The sequence below is a fragment of the Panthera pardus genome, unplaced genomic scaffold (assembly GCF_024362965.1).
Source record: "Panthera pardus isolate Hobbes unplaced genomic scaffold, ASM2436296v1 HiC_scaffold_21, whole genome shotgun sequence".
Lineage (NCBI taxonomy): Eukaryota > Metazoa > Chordata > Mammalia > Carnivora > Felidae > Panthera > Panthera pardus.
The window spans coordinates 2,479,522-2,497,390 of NW_026526777.1; the positions used below are offsets into that span (position 1 = coordinate 2,479,522).

The 17,869-nt window shown below is 65.6% G+C and overlaps 2 protein-coding genes across 11 annotated transcripts in view; one reads left to right on the forward strand and one right to left on the reverse strand.

The window, feature by feature from the left end:
* Positions 1–190: 190 nt before the first annotated feature.
* LRRC71 (leucine rich repeat containing 71) lies at positions 191–11,663 on the forward strand. The gene is given in 16 exon segments (XM_053908851.1): positions 191–534; positions 3,847–3,962; positions 3,964–3,997; positions 4,273–4,398; positions 4,796–4,871; positions 5,035–5,112; positions 7,027–7,095; positions 7,299–7,458; positions 7,545–7,628; positions 7,711–7,800; positions 8,340–8,492; positions 8,630–8,723; positions 9,095–9,183; positions 10,345–10,456; positions 10,833–10,954; positions 11,061–11,663. Coding segments are annotated over 16 exon segments (1,671 nt in total). The 5' UTR covers positions 191–374; the 3' UTR covers positions 11,169–11,663.
* Positions 11,664–12,357: 694 nt separating this feature from the next.
* ARHGEF11 (Rho guanine nucleotide exchange factor 11) overlaps positions 12,358–17,869 on the reverse strand; it is an 87,073-nt gene continuing 81,561 nt past the window's right edge. For 5 of the 10 annotated variants that reach the window (XM_019431295.2, XM_019431299.2, XM_019431292.2 and 2 more), the window contains 7 exons: positions 17,598–17,659; positions 16,621–16,839; positions 16,109–16,426; positions 15,108–15,203; positions 14,097–14,335; positions 13,825–14,014; positions 12,358–13,392 (listed from right to left, as the gene is read on the reverse strand). In XM_019431295.2, coding sequence (XP_019286840.2) covers positions 13,334–13,392; positions 13,825–14,014; positions 14,097–14,335; positions 15,108–15,203; positions 16,109–16,426; positions 16,621–16,839; positions 17,598–17,659 — 1,183 coding nt within the window. In that variant the 3' untranslated portion in view covers positions 12,358–13,333. The remainder of the gene's footprint in view (positions 13,393–13,824; positions 14,015–14,096; positions 14,336–15,107; positions 15,204–16,108; positions 16,427–16,620; positions 16,840–17,597; positions 17,660–17,869) is intronic. The other 5 variants (XM_053908850.1, XM_019431294.2, XM_019431293.2 and 2 more) reach the window with 3 other exon arrangements.

Below are 17,869 nucleotides of genomic sequence, written 5' to 3' on the forward strand. Positions count from 1 at the left end.
GCTCAGTCTTTGGCTCCGCCCCCGAGTTCTCCCGCCCGCAGTCGTAACTGTTCCTCCCACCGGCCCCGCCCCCGAGCTCCCCAGCCCGCGGCTGTGAGTGGTCCTCTCGCCGGCTCGGGCCCCGCCCCGCCCCCTCGCTCTCTCCTTGGCTCCGCCCCCGGGCTCCCGGGCCCGCGGCTGTAACTGTTGCGCCCTCCCGCCGCGCGCGTCGTCTTGGAGAGGGACGCGGAGACCACGCCGCTGCGGGCGCGGCGGGGCGGTGGCAGCGGAATAGAGACCCCAGGTTCAGTCCTCCCCCAGGGCGAGCCCCACAGAGTCCCGTCTCGCCTCCGCGCCGCGTGGGCCGTCCCAGGGCCGCTGCGGACGGCGCCGGCATGTCCGGCGAGGCGAGTACGCCCGGGGCCTCCCCCAGGGCCCCGCGTCCCGGGACCCAGAAGTCGTCCGGCACGGTGACCAAGAAGGGGGATCGCGGGGCCAAGGAGAAGCAGGTCCTCGTGCTGCCGCCGGTGGGCGAGGAGGAGCCCAAGAACCCCGGTAGGCGCGCGGGTGGGCATGGTCGCTGTGCGGGGCGCAGCGCCGGCCTGGAGCGCGCGGCGGGCGAGCCGGGGGCCGCCGTGGGAGCTCCGGTGCTGAGGCTCGCTGTGTTCAGCTGGTGCGTGTAACCAGCTCCTGCGTGGTGACCCTTATTAGGCGTGTGGCCCCGGGCACCCATCTGTGTAGTGCGGACATGGGACGTGTGAGGAACAAGGGAGCTGGCGGTGGGAAGGTGTTTTGTAAACTGCAAATTCCTTTGTTGATCCCACGAGGGTACGTTGTGCACCCCTGTGCCCAGCTCTCTGCTCCATCTTGGCGTACAGATCACGGTTCTCGCAGCCCCGCTCTTGAAAGTCAACTTGGCACAGCTCTGAATCGAACTCGATCCTAAAGAACCCACCCTGTGGTTTGGGACGCTGACAAACAGGATAAGGTGTGATAAGATGTATGAGAAGAAGGCCCCGGGGCGGGGGGGGGGGCACCAGGTGCGGGGAGGGGAACCTACCAGGAGGTGACTTTGAGTTGATTTTTATTTACTCATTCATTCAACAATTACTTTCTGGATGCGGAGATGCACAGGGTCCATTCACACTCTCTGGGGAAAGAAAACCAGAGGAGTCAGCGTGTGGCTCTGTGTGTGGCAAGGGACAGAACCCCAGCCCACATAAATGATCCACAAAGGGGAATTTACTGGAAGTCTTTTTTTTTTTTTTAAAGTAGGCTCCACACCCAACGTGGGGCTCAAACTCATGACCCCAAGATCAAGAGATGTACCCTCTACCAACTGAGCCAGCCGGCACCCCTGTTGGAAGGCTCCTTGATTCAAATCCATCCACTTTGAGAGGGACGGGGCTGGGGCTTGCTTTCCCTGGACTCACGGGAAAACCACTTGGGAAGAGGCTCTGATAGTCAGAATTTGGTCAGGGGCTGCCTCCTCGTCAGGGTGGCTGGGGGGTGGGGAGCTGTGAGAGCTGGAGAAAGAGCATTTTCCAGAAGGAGAGACAAGACAATGTAGAATGTTTTACAGGTAGGAACCCAGCTGCATCGCCCCCCCCCCCCCCCCGCCCCGCACCGTCCTGCATAAACAGTGGAGAGGAAGGGAAGAGTGTGGAGGCAGGGAGGTGAATCCAGGCATTTCGCCAGTCCACACGGGGGACAGTGGTAGTTGGGATACAGCAGCGAGGGAGAATGAGTTAGACTTCTTGGAAAAATAGTTCCCAAGTAGAAGCCGTAAGAACCAGTGGAGTCTCGGCTCGGGTGGGAAGTGAAGGGAGAAATGATTCCCAGGTTTCTGGGCTCGGCAGTAGGTGGGTTGAGGTGCCATCCACGCAGACAGGAAAGCCTGAAGCAAGGGCACGTCGGAGAAGTCCCCCAAGGGGTGACGTCAGCTGGGCAGCCGGACACCTGGGTCCGGAGCACCCAAGAGAGGGAAGGCTGGAGCTGGCACTTTGGGAGCTGCTGATGTCCGGTGTATTTAAGGCCTGGGGAGGAAAGAGGTTCCCCTGGGGCAGCGGGGAGCGTGTGCAGGGAAGAGTGGAGCACTTGGAGGTATTGTGGGGGGGGGAGCAGCTGGCAGAAGGCTGACAGGTGGGAGAGAGTGGGGATGGCGACCGCCCAGGGCAACATGGAGTGGCACTGAGGGCAGTGGTGGGGCAGATGCGGGGCTCAGGGCTCCAGCCGGGTAGAGAGTGACGGCGGCCGCAGGAAGGTTTAGAGATTTAGTGGAAACCCCATCCGGTGGCTTCTGTTTCTCAAGAAGTGCAAGGCAAGGTCAGCCGAGAGCGTGAGGAGGGAGTGTGGGAGGGACGGAGCAGGGACCAGCCCCCTTTAGAGCTTCACTGGCCACCAGGTAAAGGCTGCCTGAAGTGCAGAGAGCATTTCCATGTGCCCACGAAGTTCTGCTGGGCAGCCCGGCTCCAGAGCAGAGGCTCTCAGCCGCCGGCCTTGGACCAGTAGCTTAGGCATCACCGGTTTGTTGTCAGTTTGTTAGAAATGCAAATTCAGACTCCGCCTGGCCCTCGGAATCAGGGTCTCTGGGGAGTAGCCCAGGAAACTGTTTTGACTGGCTCTCCTGGCTTGTTCAGGTTTGAGAATCTCTGTTACAGAGAAGGGTGGTGGGAGCAAAGGGAGGAAGGGGTGAGGGGCTCCCCCAGCAGGGGGAACAGCCCGGAAGGCAGGTGGTGTGCAGGAGGCGGCTGTGCAAGGGGGTTCCCTGGGGCCCTGAGCCTCCTCTCAATCGCCTTGTCCCTGGAGCTGATGTGTCTTGTGCCCCTGTTCCCCCCCCCCCCCACCCCCGGTCTCACTCCTTTGCCACGAGAACCTGTCTCGTCCCCACTTGTTCTGAGCACCTGCTTCCAGACCATCTGGGCCTCCGGGCAGGCTCCCGGGTGGTCGGCTGCACCGGTTCTCCTCCGGCTCAGCACAGGCCAGTGGTGGTGCCTCGGGGGCTCCGGCTCCAGGCTGCCAGCACTTGGAAGAGCAGGCTGGCACCGGGCCAACCCTTCGGCCTCCAGACTCTCCCCTGCGCCAGGGACAGCCCTTCCCATCTTCAGGAACCACTTCTTCCTGGGATGCCCATGGCGAAGCGGGAAAGAGCTGGGGTCCCTGAGGACTCCAGGTTGCATAGCCCTCAGGATGGGATGTGGGGAGCGTCGGTCTGAATGAATGGGAGTCTTGAGTGAAGTGATATTTCTAAAGCACTCAGAACGAACAAGTGCTATAAACACGTTGCTGCGTAAATAAAAGCCCGAGGCTCTGCGGCAGCTCGGTGTCCGTGTGGGGTGGGGGCGGGGTGACAGGTGCTCCTGGCTTCCTTCCCGGGCTCACGTCGGTCGGGCCTGGGCTTCTTTCCCCGGGTGACCCTGGGCCGTCCCAGCAAACAAGGGGCACGGGAGGAGGCCGGGCTGGGGACACTGTGGGAGGTGGAGCGCCCCCCTGCCCCGGGGCGAGGAGCGCAGCGCAAGCGGCCTTGACCCGTGGGTGGGTGGAGCCCCCAGCGCAGAGGGGAGGCGCCCGGCAGCCCCCTTTCTCCCGGGTCTGGGTTTCCCGCGGTTTGCCCTCAAGTGTCCTCAGCGTCGGTCTTTACCACGCATCTTAGGTTAAACACTGGCTGTAAGGATGCCGTTCCGGGAGGGGGGCGCCCAGCCGCCGCGGGGCCCGAAGCCCCGGGCGGCTCACCCTGGGGACGCGTCGCTGGAGCGGTCCCCGTGGGTCCCCGCGGGCGCCCGCTGCTCTCTGCTGCCCCCCCCCACCCCCCCCCCCCCCCGGCCACGGCGGCGGGTCCGGCCGTCCTCACCTCCCGCCGCCCCGCAGAGGAATACCAGTGCACCGGGGTCCTCGAGACGGATTTCGCCGAGCTCTGCACGCGCTCGGGCTACACGGACTTCCCCAAGGTCGTCACTCGGCCTCGCCCGCACCCGGCCTTCGTCCCCCTCCGCCTCGATGTCGGAAAAGCCCGCCCAGGGTGAGTGAGTGCCAGGGGAGCCCCTAGGGGGCCTGCCGGGTGGCCCCCCTTCGCTGGGCGGGTCAAAGGCTGGGGGGCGCAGGGCAGGGGTGCGGCGCGCCGAGGGGAGGCTTCCAAGTGGCGGGTGTGGAGGCGGGCGAGTCTCCCGCCTTCCTCCCCAAACCCTCGGCGACCCTGGCCCGGCCACACCTGGGGGCTACTGCCCTCTGGCCGCCCTGGGCCAGCGCTTCTGTTTCCTCCCTCTTCACCCCGCTCCTTGCACCCCTGCCTTGCAGACGATCAGCGCCTGTCGGCATCTTGCAGCCTTAACAGCCTGGAGAGCAAATACGTGTTTTTCCGGCCCACGATCCAGGTGGAGCTGGAGCCCGAGGACAAGGGGGTGAAGGAAATCTACATCCGCGGTGAGCCCCGCCCCGGGCCCGCCCCCCCTCGGTGCCCCGCCCCGCGGACCTTCCCCAGGCCTGAGACCCGCCCCGCGGTGCCCTTCCGCCCCGAGTCCGCCCCCCCCCCCCCGCCCCGTGGTGGCCCCCCACCCCGCGGACCTCCCCTCGTCCTGAGTCCCGACGCTCCCCCACCCCGCGGTGCCCCTCCGCCTCGGGTCCGCCCCCCACCCCTCGCTGTCCCGCCCCCTGGACCTGAGTCCCGACGATCCCCGGCCCCGCGGTGCCCCTCCGCCCTCAGTCCGCCTCCCACCTCCCGGCGGTGCACCCTCCCCCCCCCCCCGCCCCGCAGTCCCCCCCACACCGCGGACCCCCCCTGGCCCGGGCCTGAGGCCCCTCCCTCCTCTTGCTGCCACAGGTTGGAGGGTCGAGGAGCGGATCTTGGGCATCTTCTCCAAATGTCTGCCCCCCCTCAGCCAGCTGCAGGCCATAAAGTGAGGGCACGGGGTGGGTGGGCCGGGGCGGGGGATAAAGAGCCGCGGGCAGGGGCGCGGGAGGCCCGGGACGGTGGAAGGGGCGCCCGGGAGACCGTGTGGCTGGAGGGGACGCGGGGAAGGGGGTGAGGCTCCAGCTGGCTTCCGCACCTCCCAAGTCCAGCTTGTGGAAGGTGGGGCTGACGGATAAGACCCTGAGCACCTTCATCGCCCTCCTGCCTCTCTGCGCGCCCACGCTCAGGTCAGAGGCGGGAGGGCAAGTGGGGAGGGCCCCAGGACGGACCTGGCGCGGGGGGCGGGGGGGGCCGGGAGCAGTTTGGGGAGGAGACTGGCGGTGGCGTCCCTGGGGCGGGAGGGAGGTTTAGAAGCTCCAGTGTGACAAGGAGGGGGTCCCTTTTATGCCACGCCAGTGCCTAAAGAGACAGGCCTTTGGGCCCCGACCCCTCTCCTCGCCACCACGACCACCCATGCTCTCCCTGGGGGTTTCCTGCCTGGGGTTGAACGCGGGACTAAGGGCTGGCTCTTCTCCTCCGGCATCGGTGGGGGAGGGAGAGGTTAGGGCAGACGCTGCAGGGCCGCGTGGGCACTGTGGCGGTTGGTGGGGCAGGGAGTGGGGGCAGAGAAAGAGGGCCACCCCATTTCATGGCTGCTGGGCGGGGAGACAGGAGGGCTGCCTGGAGGAGGTGGTGCCGAGTTGTGGAGGAGGAATGGAGGGGGCAGGGGCCAGGTGGGAGGCGGTGTCGCTACAGGTGTGGGGCCTCGCACTCCTTCTCGAGGCTTCCCCAGCACCCTTGGTTTATCCTGCTTCACAGAACACACCCTCCGCGTTCTGGGGTCTTCCCCTGGTGGCCGGTGGGACGTTCCTGCAGGGCGGGGTTGGGTCTCCCTCAGCGGAGGAAACCTAATTTGTTTCCATCATGGGAACCGGAGACAAACCTAGGGATTCCTCTTAAGATACCAAAGTAAGTCAGATCGCCGCGGGCGAATAATTGAAAATGAACGTGATGACCTTTAGGTGAAGGAGGAGCCAACCCGAAAGGTAATGAATCTCCCGTGATAATAAACCGTGGGAGAGCACTTTTAAGTAGAGAAACTTCTAGCCTTAGTTCAGTGTTCGTCGTGACTTGGAAAAGGGCCTGTGTTCTCCCAGCACCTGCCGCTGCTGCTGCGGGAGAAGCCAGGCTTGTGGGGGTCGCGAATCAGGTACACACTACGTGTCACGTGGGGGCTTACAGCCACACCAGTTTATTGGTTTCCGGTTTCTGTGAGATAGACCTGGGTGCGGGTGTGGACGAGCTGGGTGCCCCCTGCCCAGGGTGTGTGTGTGTGTGGGGGGGGGGGGGGATGGTCCCTCATGGTGGTGGGGGTGGCCCGGTGGGCCCACAGGAAGCTGGCGGCTGGAGCTGGAGCACCTGCCTCCCAGCTGACCTAGTGGCCGCCTCCATGGGGCTGCAGTAGGAGGGAGGGCTCTCCGGGCCAGTCTGGCCGTCTGGATGCCCCCCCTGCCCCGCAGGGGATCCCAGAGAGGGCCAGAGAGCTCCCGACGCAGGGGTCACGGTCCTTTTGTGACCTAGAAGGACACCTCATTACTTGTGCCATATTCCATTCAGTAGGAAGGGGGTCACTGGGTCCAGCCACACTGGTGGGGGGACTACACCAGGCATGGGTACCAGGAAGGTGGGATCCCGAAATCCTTTCACAGGCCACCTCACCACCGGTCACTAGCGCTGATGAGTGACCCCATTCACATGGCTACTTACGGATTTTCATGTTTAAAAAAACATCTTAATACTTCTTTTGAGAGCGTGTGCCTGTGCACAAGTGGGGGCGGGGCAGAGAGGAGAGACGGAGCCCCAAGCAGGCCCCACCCCATCAACGCAGGGCCTGATGCGGGGCTCCGGCTCCCCAACTGAGAGATCAAGACCTGAGCCGAGATCAAGAGTCTGTCGCTTGACCGAACCCCCCCCCCCCGGGCCCCCCAGCACTTGTGGGTTTTTAGTCTAAAGAACTGTCCGTGTAATTTCCTACCCGGGAGGGAGGGCCACTCTTGGGCTGTTTCCGAGCTGCTCCCCAGAGACCCACACGTCCTGTCGGACCCCCTCCCTCCTCTGGCCCCAGTGGTGCCGCCAGGTCCTCAGATCTCCCCCGTCCTCAGGAAGGTGTCTCTGGAGGGCAACCCGCTGCCGGAACAGTCCTATCACAAGCTCATGGCCGCGGACAGCCCGTGAGACTGCTTTACCTCCCCCCCCCCCTTTCTTAGGGCCCGTCCCCCGGACCGGGTCAGCCCTGGTCCACCCTGTCCTGCCCCCTAACAAACCCCCAGGCACCCTCCGCTCCTGCCCCTCCGCCCTCGGACCGTTGCGCCCTCCTTACGCGCCGAGTTCTGCGCTGGGCTCCCCAGCCAGCCTGCTCTCCCTCCGCGCGCAGGATCGCGCACTTGTCTCTGCGGAACAACAACATCGACGACCACGGCGCGCAGCTGCTGGGCCAGGCTCTGTCCACGCTGCGCAGCTGCAACCGGACCCTGGTCTCGCTCAACCTGGCCTTCAACCACATCGGGGACGCGGGTGCCGGCTACATCGCGGACGTACGTGACCGGCGGCGACGGGGAGCGGGGACTGGAGGCGGAGGCGGGACGGCCGGGCCACGGGCTCACACGCGCCCCCGCCCCAGGGCCTCCGGCTGAACCGCGCCCTGCTCTGGCTGTCGCTGGCGCACAACCGCATCCAGGACCAGGGCGCCCTGAAGCTGGCCGAGGTGGGTGCGGCGGCGGGGCAGAGGCTGGGGTTCCCCCCCCTCCGCCGCCGGCCGGCGTCTGACCGCGGGCTGCTCGCCCCAGGTCCTGCGTCCCTTCGAGCTGACGCACACGGAGGTGGTGGAGCGCCGCCGCCTCCTGCTGGAGAAAGGGACGCAGGAGCGCTCGCGATCGGTGAGCCCCCGGCGCCCGCGGCCCCGCCCGAAGCGCCCCCCCCCCCCCCCCCCCCCCCCCCGCCCAGGCCTAGCGGGTCTGCGCTCCCCGCGGAGCCTCTCCTGCGGGGCGAGAGAAAGGACTAGATACCGCCCCGAGCAGCCGGCCACAGCGCGGGACCTGGGGCGCGTTCCCTAACCGCGGCCCGCGTGCTCGCCTGCGGCCCGGCTGCTCCGCAGCTCTGTCGCGGGGTCGCACGGGACAGGGCGCGCGGTGCACCTGCCTTAGTTCGGTGAAAGTCTACTGTTTTCCCTCCCGACGCGAGAGTCTGAGCCCCCAGCCTCTCCCACCGCCACCCCCCTCCCCCGCACCCCCGGGACTCCCAAACGCGCAGTTTCGGCTTTTAGGCGGGGAGATGGCGCGGGGGTGCGGTAAGTCCCGCCACCAGCCGGGCACCGGGCTTCCCTTCACCCCTCCTCGAGGAAGGGGTGCTGGCTGCTTCTCCCATCCCCTCCCCTCCCCTCCCTTCCCCTCTCCTCCCCTCCCTTCTGTGAGCGCAGCCTTCCTCCTCCCGACCTGGGGACTCCAAAACGGACCGTGAGAAGAACCTGCTGCTACAGGTCAACAGTGCTGCCCTGACGGAAAAGACAGACAAGACGCAGACAACCAAGACCCCGAAAGGCCTGAGCAAGAAGAAGGAGAAGTCAGGGGGGGTGGGTGTGCTGCGGGCGCTGGGGGAACTGGGCTGGAGGGAGGAAGGCCGTGGACGGTCCCGCGTGGGCCCCTTCCCAGCCGGGCTCCGTCCTGCCCAGGGAGGCGGGTTCCATCTGCGTCCTTACTGGCTGCCCAGGAATCGGTGAGGAAGGAGGAGAAGTCAGGGTCAGGGCAGTCGCCCACGCAAGGGACCCCCAAGAAGGAAGACCCCGCGAAGTCGGGCAAGGGGAGTAAGTGCTGGTGCCCCTTTGAGGCACCTCTTCCGTGCAGGGGGAGGGCCGGCGGGGGCTGGACGGGAGGCCTGTGTCCGCCTCCACGTGCATTTTCTGGTGATGTCCTTCCGGCCCCATGTGGCCCCGTCCTGGCCCGCTGCACTCCCCACGTTGTTTACCAAGAGAGGGGGCCCCCAAGGCACTGCTCTGAGACCAGGACCGTCGTCCTGGCCAGGGTGGTTCCTCCAGCTGTTGGGCTGTTCCCAACCCTTGGTGTGAGGAGATTTCCCCCCGCCCCCCGCCCGGGGCCCATTCTCTCCGGGGCCCCCTGGGCGGTCTCCGGAGTGGGCCCTGTGCATTCTGGCTCCCCCACCCCCTGCCCCCTGCAGAGGTCACCATCCCTGAGCAGAAAACAAGCAAGGGGAAAGGGCCCAAGACCGGGAGCAAAGAGAAGCGGAGCTTCCTGCTGGAGTCGGAGGTAGGGGAGAGGTGGTGGGCGTGGGGGGTGTGGTGGCAGCCTGGCCCCCTGGAGTGCTTGCCTGGCCCTGCCCCAAAGGTCTCTGGTTCCCCCCCTCCCCCCCCCACCGCCGTCCCATCCCAACCGGGCTCCTTGCCGGGTGGGGAAGAGCTCAGTGCTCCCTCTCTGTCCGGCTGGAGGAGGCTGCTCCCTCCCAGCCGGACGGCCATGGCCACACTGTCCCGCTGGCCCTGTGCCCCTGTCAGCTCCCCGGGAAGGCAGGGCTCTCGTGGCGCTGCCCCACCCTGTGCTCGGCTCCTTGAGCCCCTTTTTCTTTTGCCGCCCGAGCCTCCCTTTTCTCTTTCAACTTGGGGAGGCTCCCACGTTACTTCGGAACCTTCTGGGCTGACTCCACAGCGCGCGGCAGCCCCAGCCCTCCAGCTGTCCAAGGGTCTGTCTCTATCATCAGACCTCCTGCCCTAGGCAGGGAGGGGCCTCCCCTCTTTTGGGAGTTTTCTCTGGCACCGACACAAGATCCTACCAAGGAGGAAGGTCAGGTAGAGAGGGGCTGGGCTGCCTTCAAACATTGTTTTGTTTTATTAAGTAGTCTCTGTGCCCAACGTGCGTGCGGCTCAAGCTCAGGACCCTGAGATCAAGAGTCGCACGCAGGCTCCTCCCCACGGAGTCAGCCGGGCGCCCCAGGGGGCTGCCTTTCTGCCCCGGGTCCATGGGTCGTCCTCGGTCTCCAGCGCTGGGCCCTCCTCGCGCTGGCTGGTTGTTGGGAAAGCCCCCACGCCTCAGGCCTCCCGCTCTGGCCATTTTCTCTGCCTGGAACACCTTCCGCCCCCTCTTTGCCTGGTAACCGTCACACGCCCCGCAAGCTTCAGCACAGGGGCCACCTGCTCCCGGAGAGGGGGCCGGGGGGCCTCCTCTGTGCTCCGCACACCCCAGCTTCTCTCCACGGGGCTTGCCCATCCCTTCCCCTTCCCCTTCTGGCTCCCCGCCCCCCCCCCCCCCCCCAGTGTTGCTTCTGGAGGGCGTGGGCTTATTGTGTCTTTGTATCCCCAGCACCTAGGACAGAGCCTGGCCTATAGCTGGTCTCCAAAGCATGTATGTTGACTGACTGGTGGCCTGGGGGCTCGCTCCCTCTACTCTGCTGCAATTGGGATTATGCTTTAGCAGCTGGTTGCTGAAGCCACAGAGACGGTCAACCCGCTCCTGGAGCCGGTGGAGCACCGCAACGGGAAGGTTTTCGTGCCTGGGAACAAGGTCCTTTTGCACCTTAACCTCCTCCGTATGTCTGCCGAGCACCCCTGTCCTCCTGCCGTGAGGCCACCGGGGCCCCGTGCTGCCCTGGGGGTGCCCCCCCAACCCCACGGGGCAGAACACGGTCCTCCCTTGGTTGGCCGTCATAAGGGTGGAGGCCCTCCTGCACAGGGTCTGGGGCGAGAGTAGGTCGGGCCGCGGGCCTGGCAGTTGGAGTGCAGGCGGGAAACCAGGTGGGCAGGCGGGAGAACGAGGCAGGAAGGCCGGGGGGGGTGGGGGGGTGGGGGGGTGGGGAAGAGGGAGAAAGGGTGGGTGTGGGGGGAGGAGCAGGAGGAGGAGAAGTGAGGGGCTGGGTGGGAGGGGCACAGGTGCAGTGGGGCCACCTGGGTCACTCCCTCTCCCAGGAAACCGCATCACAGAGGTGGGGCTGGAGGGCTTCCTGGCCACCGTGCAGTACCAGGCCCAGTTCTCCAAGTCCAAGAGCCCGTCCAAGGGCCCAGTGGGGCTGCTGCGGCTGTCCCTGGCGGTGAGTCCCCTGGCCCCTAACCCACCTTGTCCCGGGAAGCTTTGTCCTGCCGGAGGACTGACTTGCATCCCTTCTGTCCACCGTCCCCTTCCTTTCACTCTTCCAGAAAAACTGCTTCTCCCCACAATGTCCTGCGTACACGACGATCCAGGAGCTGATGCTGCCACGGGCCCCCGTCACTAAGGCCAAGCCCAGGGAGGAGGAGACCACCTAGCCCCTCCCACCTGCCTCCCGGAGGCGGAGCCGTAGGGCTGCCGCAGCATCTCTGGTCCCTGCGTGGTGGGCTGGCCTCCCCGGGGGCGATCTCGATCGCTAGCAAACTCCACTGCTGTATGTTGCCCCTCGAGATTGTCTGAAAACCGTTCCAGAACTACTTGGAACGCTTGGACTCTGAGTCTGTTCATGTCTCGCGGCCAGAAGTGGCTGAAGGGCTTTCCGGTTCTTCCCCGGGCTGAGCTTGGCCCCTCCAGCCTGGGCGGGCCAGGGCCTGCCTCCGGCTTGCTCTCTCCGTGCTGCCCGCAGGACCCCAGGGATTGTAACCCCTTCGCACAGGCCCAGGGAAGGGGAGGGCTCCAGGCCCTCACTCCTTCTGCAGCTGGCAGTCGCCCACAGGAGGCAAGGACTCCATAGAGGATGCGGAGTTGGCGGCTGATTTGAAGAGGGCGCTGTCTCCGTATCTACATAGTAAAGGCCAAGCCCTCCACCCAAACCCCAAAGCTATGGCTTGTGGAGGTGGGTGGTGTGAAACCAGGGACGCCCGCGTGGCAGGAAGCGGGGGTGCCGAGGAGCCTCAGAGCTGCCCCCCCTCCCCCCCCCCCCATCTCTACCTTCAGTGCTGCCTCAGGTGAGAGCACCTATGGAACAGATAACCCGTGGGATGCTGCCGGTGCTCGGAGGGGACCTGGCTGGCCTCTCCAGTCCTCCCTCACGGCTCCCAGGCACCGTGTCGTAGGAAGTCCAGTGCCGGCTGCACCATAAGCCCATGAGGCCGGCACGGAGGGCGTGCTGGGTCTGGGAGGGAGACCAGGAGACCGAGTGGCAAGAGAAGCCGTCCCTTGGTCCGCCCATGAAGTCCGAAAGGCAGGAGGTCTGGGGGATGCGGCCTCCAGGGCTGCCAGGGCCCGTGGGAGGGAGCGGGGGCTGAGGGCAGTGAGGACCAGCCCGGCCTGCCCGAGGTCCCCCGGCTCTGGGCCCCCTGCCTGTGTGTGCGGTACATTCCGTGGCTTCTTTGGCCCTGAGGGCTGCACCCCCAACAGAGGCTGGGGGAGACCCTGGCCAGAGCTGCGCCTGGGGCCTCGACGCCAGGGGCGGGGGCTGCCTTTTGTTCCCTCCACCCGATCCTGAGAAGCACCACCTTGTCTTTCATCAGAGCAGTTTCAGAAATCACACACACACCACCACGGTTGAAGAATATTTAACTTTTCTTAAAAAAAAAATCTTAACCATGAAAGAAAGAAAGAGTATACATTATTTTAACAGGAAAACAGTCATTTCCATCTCTATATTTTATATATTATATATATATTTATATATATATGTATATATACACCTAGCACAGTGTGTATATTTTATTAGGGTGGGGGGTTGGCCCGGCAACAGGGGCCAATGCTGTGGGGCCCCTGGGGAGGGTCCTGGGTTAGGTTCAGGGACTCCGGCATTCAAACCCCCACCCCACCTCCTGGGGCCCAGTTTTCAGGGCCGTACCTGATACACTGGTTTTCTACAGGGACAGGGTGGGGACGGGAGGACAGAGGTGGGGTCCGGAATCCCCCTGAAGAGAACCGCAGGAGGGAGCAGCTCTGGCCTGGGCCGCAGAGGCGGGGCTCTCAGGCCAAGGGGGCTGGGACACCCTCCTGCCCGTGGGGGACCGGCGTGCTCAGCTCTGACCCTCCCGGGGCCGGGCTGTTAGGACACAAGCTGCCCTCTGTGACTGCCTCCGGCACCCCGACGACAGAAACCGCTCGGTTATTTACAAAGCAAGATGCACGTATGGTACATACATATTTATAGGAAACCAAAGTGACAAGGAGGGCAGGGGTGCGGGCACCCCACCCCAGCCCCGGGGTCCCGCGAAGAGGGGAGGGGAGGAAGAAAGTGCACGTACACAGAGCCTCCTCCTGCCACCTGCGTGTCTGGGGGGCCGTTTGGGTGCAGCCGGCATGCTCAGGGCGCCAGGCCGTGGACGGGGCTGGGGAGGCGGGAACACAATGAAATTTGACCCGGACCTGAGCGGACCAAGGGACATGCGGGTCTCCTGTGGGGTCTCGGCTAGACCGCCTCTACTGTGGGGCGGAGGTCTGGGGTCCCGTTGCCCTGTGCCCCTGCCTCGGGCCAGTCCCCGGGGGGAGTGGGGACGCGGAGGATGTGGTGTTTGGACAGTTAGAGTCCTGGGCACGAGGCTGCGTGGGCCGTGCACTCTTCTAGGGGTGTGTCGGAGCCTGTGGGGGGGGGTGACGAGGGCAGTGAGCGGCCGGCCTCTGGGGTGACCCTCCCTGTTAGGGTTCACCTGCACGGCACCCGAGCTCAAGAGAGCGCGTCCTCTGGAGCCTTTTGCGACGAAAGCGGAGTTTCTCCCAGAGCCTGGGAGTGGCCGCTGCTGCTCCCAAGTCCGTGGGCGGCTACGCGCTGGCCCCACCCCCACCCCATCTGGTTCGAGGGGGGAGACCCATCCTCTCTCTGATCCAAGGAAACGGAGTTCGATACTAAGTTTTCCACTTTTAGGGGAGCTTCTGTGAGGGTTCCCTGGAAGGATCCCTTTCTGAAGCTGAGGGTGTGAATTACTCGTGCTCGGGCGGGGGTGATGAGACCCCTTCACAGAGCCCTCCTCCCTCTCCCCTGCGTGGGTACCCAGAGGGCAGCGCCACACTCACCGTCCTCAGAGCACGGCCCCGGCTGGTGCCTGTCCCTGGAGTCTGAGGCCAGGGGCTCCTTGGCCGGAGGGGACAGGGAGCTGTCTGTCCATCTGGCCGCCTCTGCGTGGAAACTGCCCACGGGTGTGGTGCCACCAGACGAGTCTCCCCCGAGGGACCTGAGCAGCTCTCTGTGGGCACGCTCCATGTCCTGAAAGACAGCAGGGCGATGTGTGACCCGGGTCCCTTGCGTCGGGGCCCTGAGGGTGACGGGTCTGGGGACCTGCCCTCACCTTGAGCCTGTGGAGCTTGACGGTGAGCTGCTCGATGGTGTGGAAGATGCTGCTCGCGTCCCTGAGGGCCAGGCCGGGCGGGGAGCGGCTGGGGCGCCTGCGGCCGCCCTGGCACCAGGGCCGAGGCTCCGTCTGCCAGTCAGGGAGGCTGTCGGGCTGGGCGGGGCTTGTGGGTGCCCCCGAGGCGTCGGTGCTTGAGTCTGGGGGTCCCGCTGGCATGCTGACGTAAAAACAGTTCCCTGTCCCCAAGGCGAGACGGGGAGGTCAGGATGCTGGTCCAGAGGACGCAGAGACCAACCCCGTCGCCCTGGGTGCTCGCTCCCCACGTGGACTGGCGCGGCCAGGGGCCAGGGCTGCCGTCCCGTGGGTGAGCGCGGCGTAGGCGGCCTCACGCTGCCCACCAGCCCTGTAAAGGCCCCCTCCTCCAGAAAGCCTCCTGGGTGGCACTTTGGCCAAGCTTGGCCCACGCCGAGGGAGGGTGCCCAGCAGCGGAGGTTAGGGAAGGCCTCCCCGTCCCTGAAGGGGGGTGAGGAGGCAGGGCCGGCCGCAGGCACTTGGGAAAAGGAGCGGAGGGAGGCTCCGTCACGTCTCCCCGCCACATCTCCCCATCGAGAGCTCTAGATGAACTCTGACACAGCCCCTGCGCCCATCTGCAGAGTCCTAGAGACCCCTCAGCTCCAGGAGGGACTCAGACACCGCTGGAGCGGGGAGGAGGGGAGACACCAAGGGGCCTGGGAGGCCACGTGAGCCTCTTTCCACAGTGACACTGCAGTGTGGCTCAGGATGTCAGGCCAAGGACGCGGGGCTGCGGGCACCAGGCTGCGTGCGCTCCCCACCATATTCGGCACCGGCTCACCGAGCCCAGTCCCAGAGGCCCAGGCCTGATGGGGGAGGGAGGACGCAGTGGCAGGGGTGCCCTGCAGCAGGGGGTCCGCTCCCAGAGCCCGGCTCTGGCCCCGCAGGCCCCACGCTCCAGCCCCAGCCTGGCTCCGGCTCCACGAAGTTCATTACCCGCAGCCTCGGCTCCGCCTTCTGCTTCGGCTGGCTCAGGCCCCGACTGGCCACTCTCGGGTAGCGTGGGGACAGCTGTGGCACCCGCCACCTCGGCTGGACCAGCACCACCACCAGGGAGAGCCGACACCAGGAGAGAAGGAAAGAGGAGGCGGCGGAAGACAGCGGGAGAGGAGAAGAAAAGGGGGAACACCGTGAACGCAGACGCCCGGGGGCCGCGGAGAAACCATCCACCATTTCACCGAAGCACAGAGCAGGAAGGGCAGCCCCCGGAAACCCAGGAGAGAGGGCGGGCCTCGGGCAGATGGGAGGCGGAGCGGAGCGCCGGGAGGACAGGACCCCGCAGCCCTGTGAACATCGTTCCTGCTGCCCTCCTCAGACCACGTCCCGTCCCCTCCCTCCTCCCTCGGGCCTGCAGCTCTGCCCGAACCCGTCCCCAGCCCCTGTCCTGGCCGGTCTGGGCTTTCTTGCTCGACACCGCCCACGGGGCCGCAACTTGGGGCGCTCTCCCACTGTCACGATGGCTCGCCACACACCCCCAGCTTCGTCCTGTGGCGTGTGCCCTCCCCCCCCCCCCATGCTGCCAGCGCCTCACCACAGCTACTAACCACCAGCTGCAGGGGGTGGCTGTAAGCACCTGTCCCGGGTCTGAGGCCCCCAAAGAGAGCCTCATCTTTTCCTCAGGCCTGGGTCGTCCGTGAAGAATGCTAGCGGGGGCTTTTGTGGGCAGCCGGTTTGTGCCGGGCACCAGGTGACACCCTCACGTTACACACTGATGTTCAGAGAGGGTTCGCGATTTTGCCTAAGGCCACATGGATGTTAGGTGACAGGCTTTGAACCTCGGCTGCCCGACCCCGAAGCCTTCGTGTGTCGGCGTCTCCTCCCGGGATCCGGGAGCCTCTGTGCACGCGCTTTCCCAGACAAAGCGCCATTTGGGAGGCTTGCCTCGACCTCAGTGAACCGGGCACCCGTCTCCCCAGTGGACATCCCAATCGATTTACCTTTTCTCACAACTTTGTAGCTTCCTGCTGCCTCTGTGTTTGAAGTCTCTTCCTCTGGATTCCTGTCCAGCTCGGGAGACTCCCAGATCCCGGAATTCCTGGCCCGTGGGGGCAGATGCTCCAGGGAACAGAGAGCCGTGTCCTCCTGCTCTGGCTGATCCCTCTCCGGCCCCGGGGAGCCGGGGTCGCGGGGCTGAGAGGCGCTGCTCATGAGGGAAGGCGTGGGTGTCCGGTCGGCCTCGGGCTCTCCGGACGCCTGTGCTTCCGCGGGGTGACCGGGCAGCAGGCCCCACAGGATCAGGCGCCGCAGGCTCTCCACTGGAGGGAGAGAAGGTGCTGGCTTCCCCTGCACAGCCACGCCCAGGGCCGCTGCTCCCCTCCCCCACAGGGCAGAACCCGGAGCGGACAGGGGGTCACAAGGGGCTCTGCGTCCCTTCTCCTCCAGCACGGCCGGAGACAGCGTTCCAGCAGGTGGAGGGTAGAGGGGTCTGTGGGGCCCAGAAGGCACTCACCATCTTGGAGGGCTGCATCAGCGAGCCCTTCCATAACCAGAGGTCCTGGGAGGGACAGGAGGATGGGATCCCTGGTCCTGCGGCCCCTGTTCTCTGCATCCAGGGCTGCGGGAGGGTGGGACAAGGCACCCAGCTCCTCCTCTATGCTGCCCTCCTGCTCGGGATCCTCTAGCGGGACCGGGTGCTTCCCCTTGACCCTCTGCTGTGGCCCAGGGCCTGCTTTGGGCGGGAGGACAGCATAAGGATGGGGAAGGAAGGCACCTGTGGGCGGACCCCATCCACACCCAGCTCTGGGTTCAAGCGGCTGAGAACGTGGACTCATTCCACGAATGTTTAGTGGACCCCTACTATGACTACAACCAGACACCGTCCCGAACCCCTGGCAGATGTCGGGGATGACACCCAGCTCCCTGCCGGTGTGGAGCTTAAGCTCTAGGGGACAGACACAGAGGGGTAACACAGTACAGCGAGCTCTCCAGGCGAATTAGAAGGAGACAGCACTGTGGGAAAGACGACGGCAGCGCGTAGGCCAGGGGGAGGGGGCGGGCGGGAGCGCCGTTTACCTGCAGCCGCAAGGCCACAGAAGGCGCGTCGCCGCAGAGGCAACGTCTGCAGAGACCCGAAGGAGGTGAGGAGTCCACCGGGAGATTTACCCACGGTATCCCACGGGTGTGGCCTTCTCCATGGAAACGCCCAGCTGGAGGAGGCGGGGCCCCCACCCCCACTGTAGAACGCCTGTCACCCGGAGAGCCGGGGTGGGGGCCTCTGTTCAAGTGAGCTCGTCCGCACTGGCTCAGGTCTGCTCTCCTTCCCCTTCTGGACCCCCTTCTCAGTCCTTTCTCTGTTCTTATCCAAACCTCACGCTTCTGGCCCCGACATCCTCTCCCATCACCCCGCACCCGCACCCGACCACCCCCTGACCTGTCCCACCAACAATGGCCCGGTGGGCTCCCACAAGGACGGTTCCGGGGACACACCTCCAGACAGCTCCTCAGGTCCTGGTTCGCCGTGGAACACTTCCGAGCCATCCAGTCCCACCCTGCGGGGACAGACCCCCAGAGGTCACCTGCCGCACTGCTGACGCCAGCCAGGAGGGGTGAGCTCAGACGCCGCCCTGGCCTCCCGCGTCACAACGGGCAGTGAAGGATGGTCCGACAGAGGGAGGTGGCAGGCTTCAGCACCTGCCACGGGTCGGCCACCTGGAGAGCAGGGTGGGCGCTGGCCGGCGTCTCCTGGTCCCGATTCTATA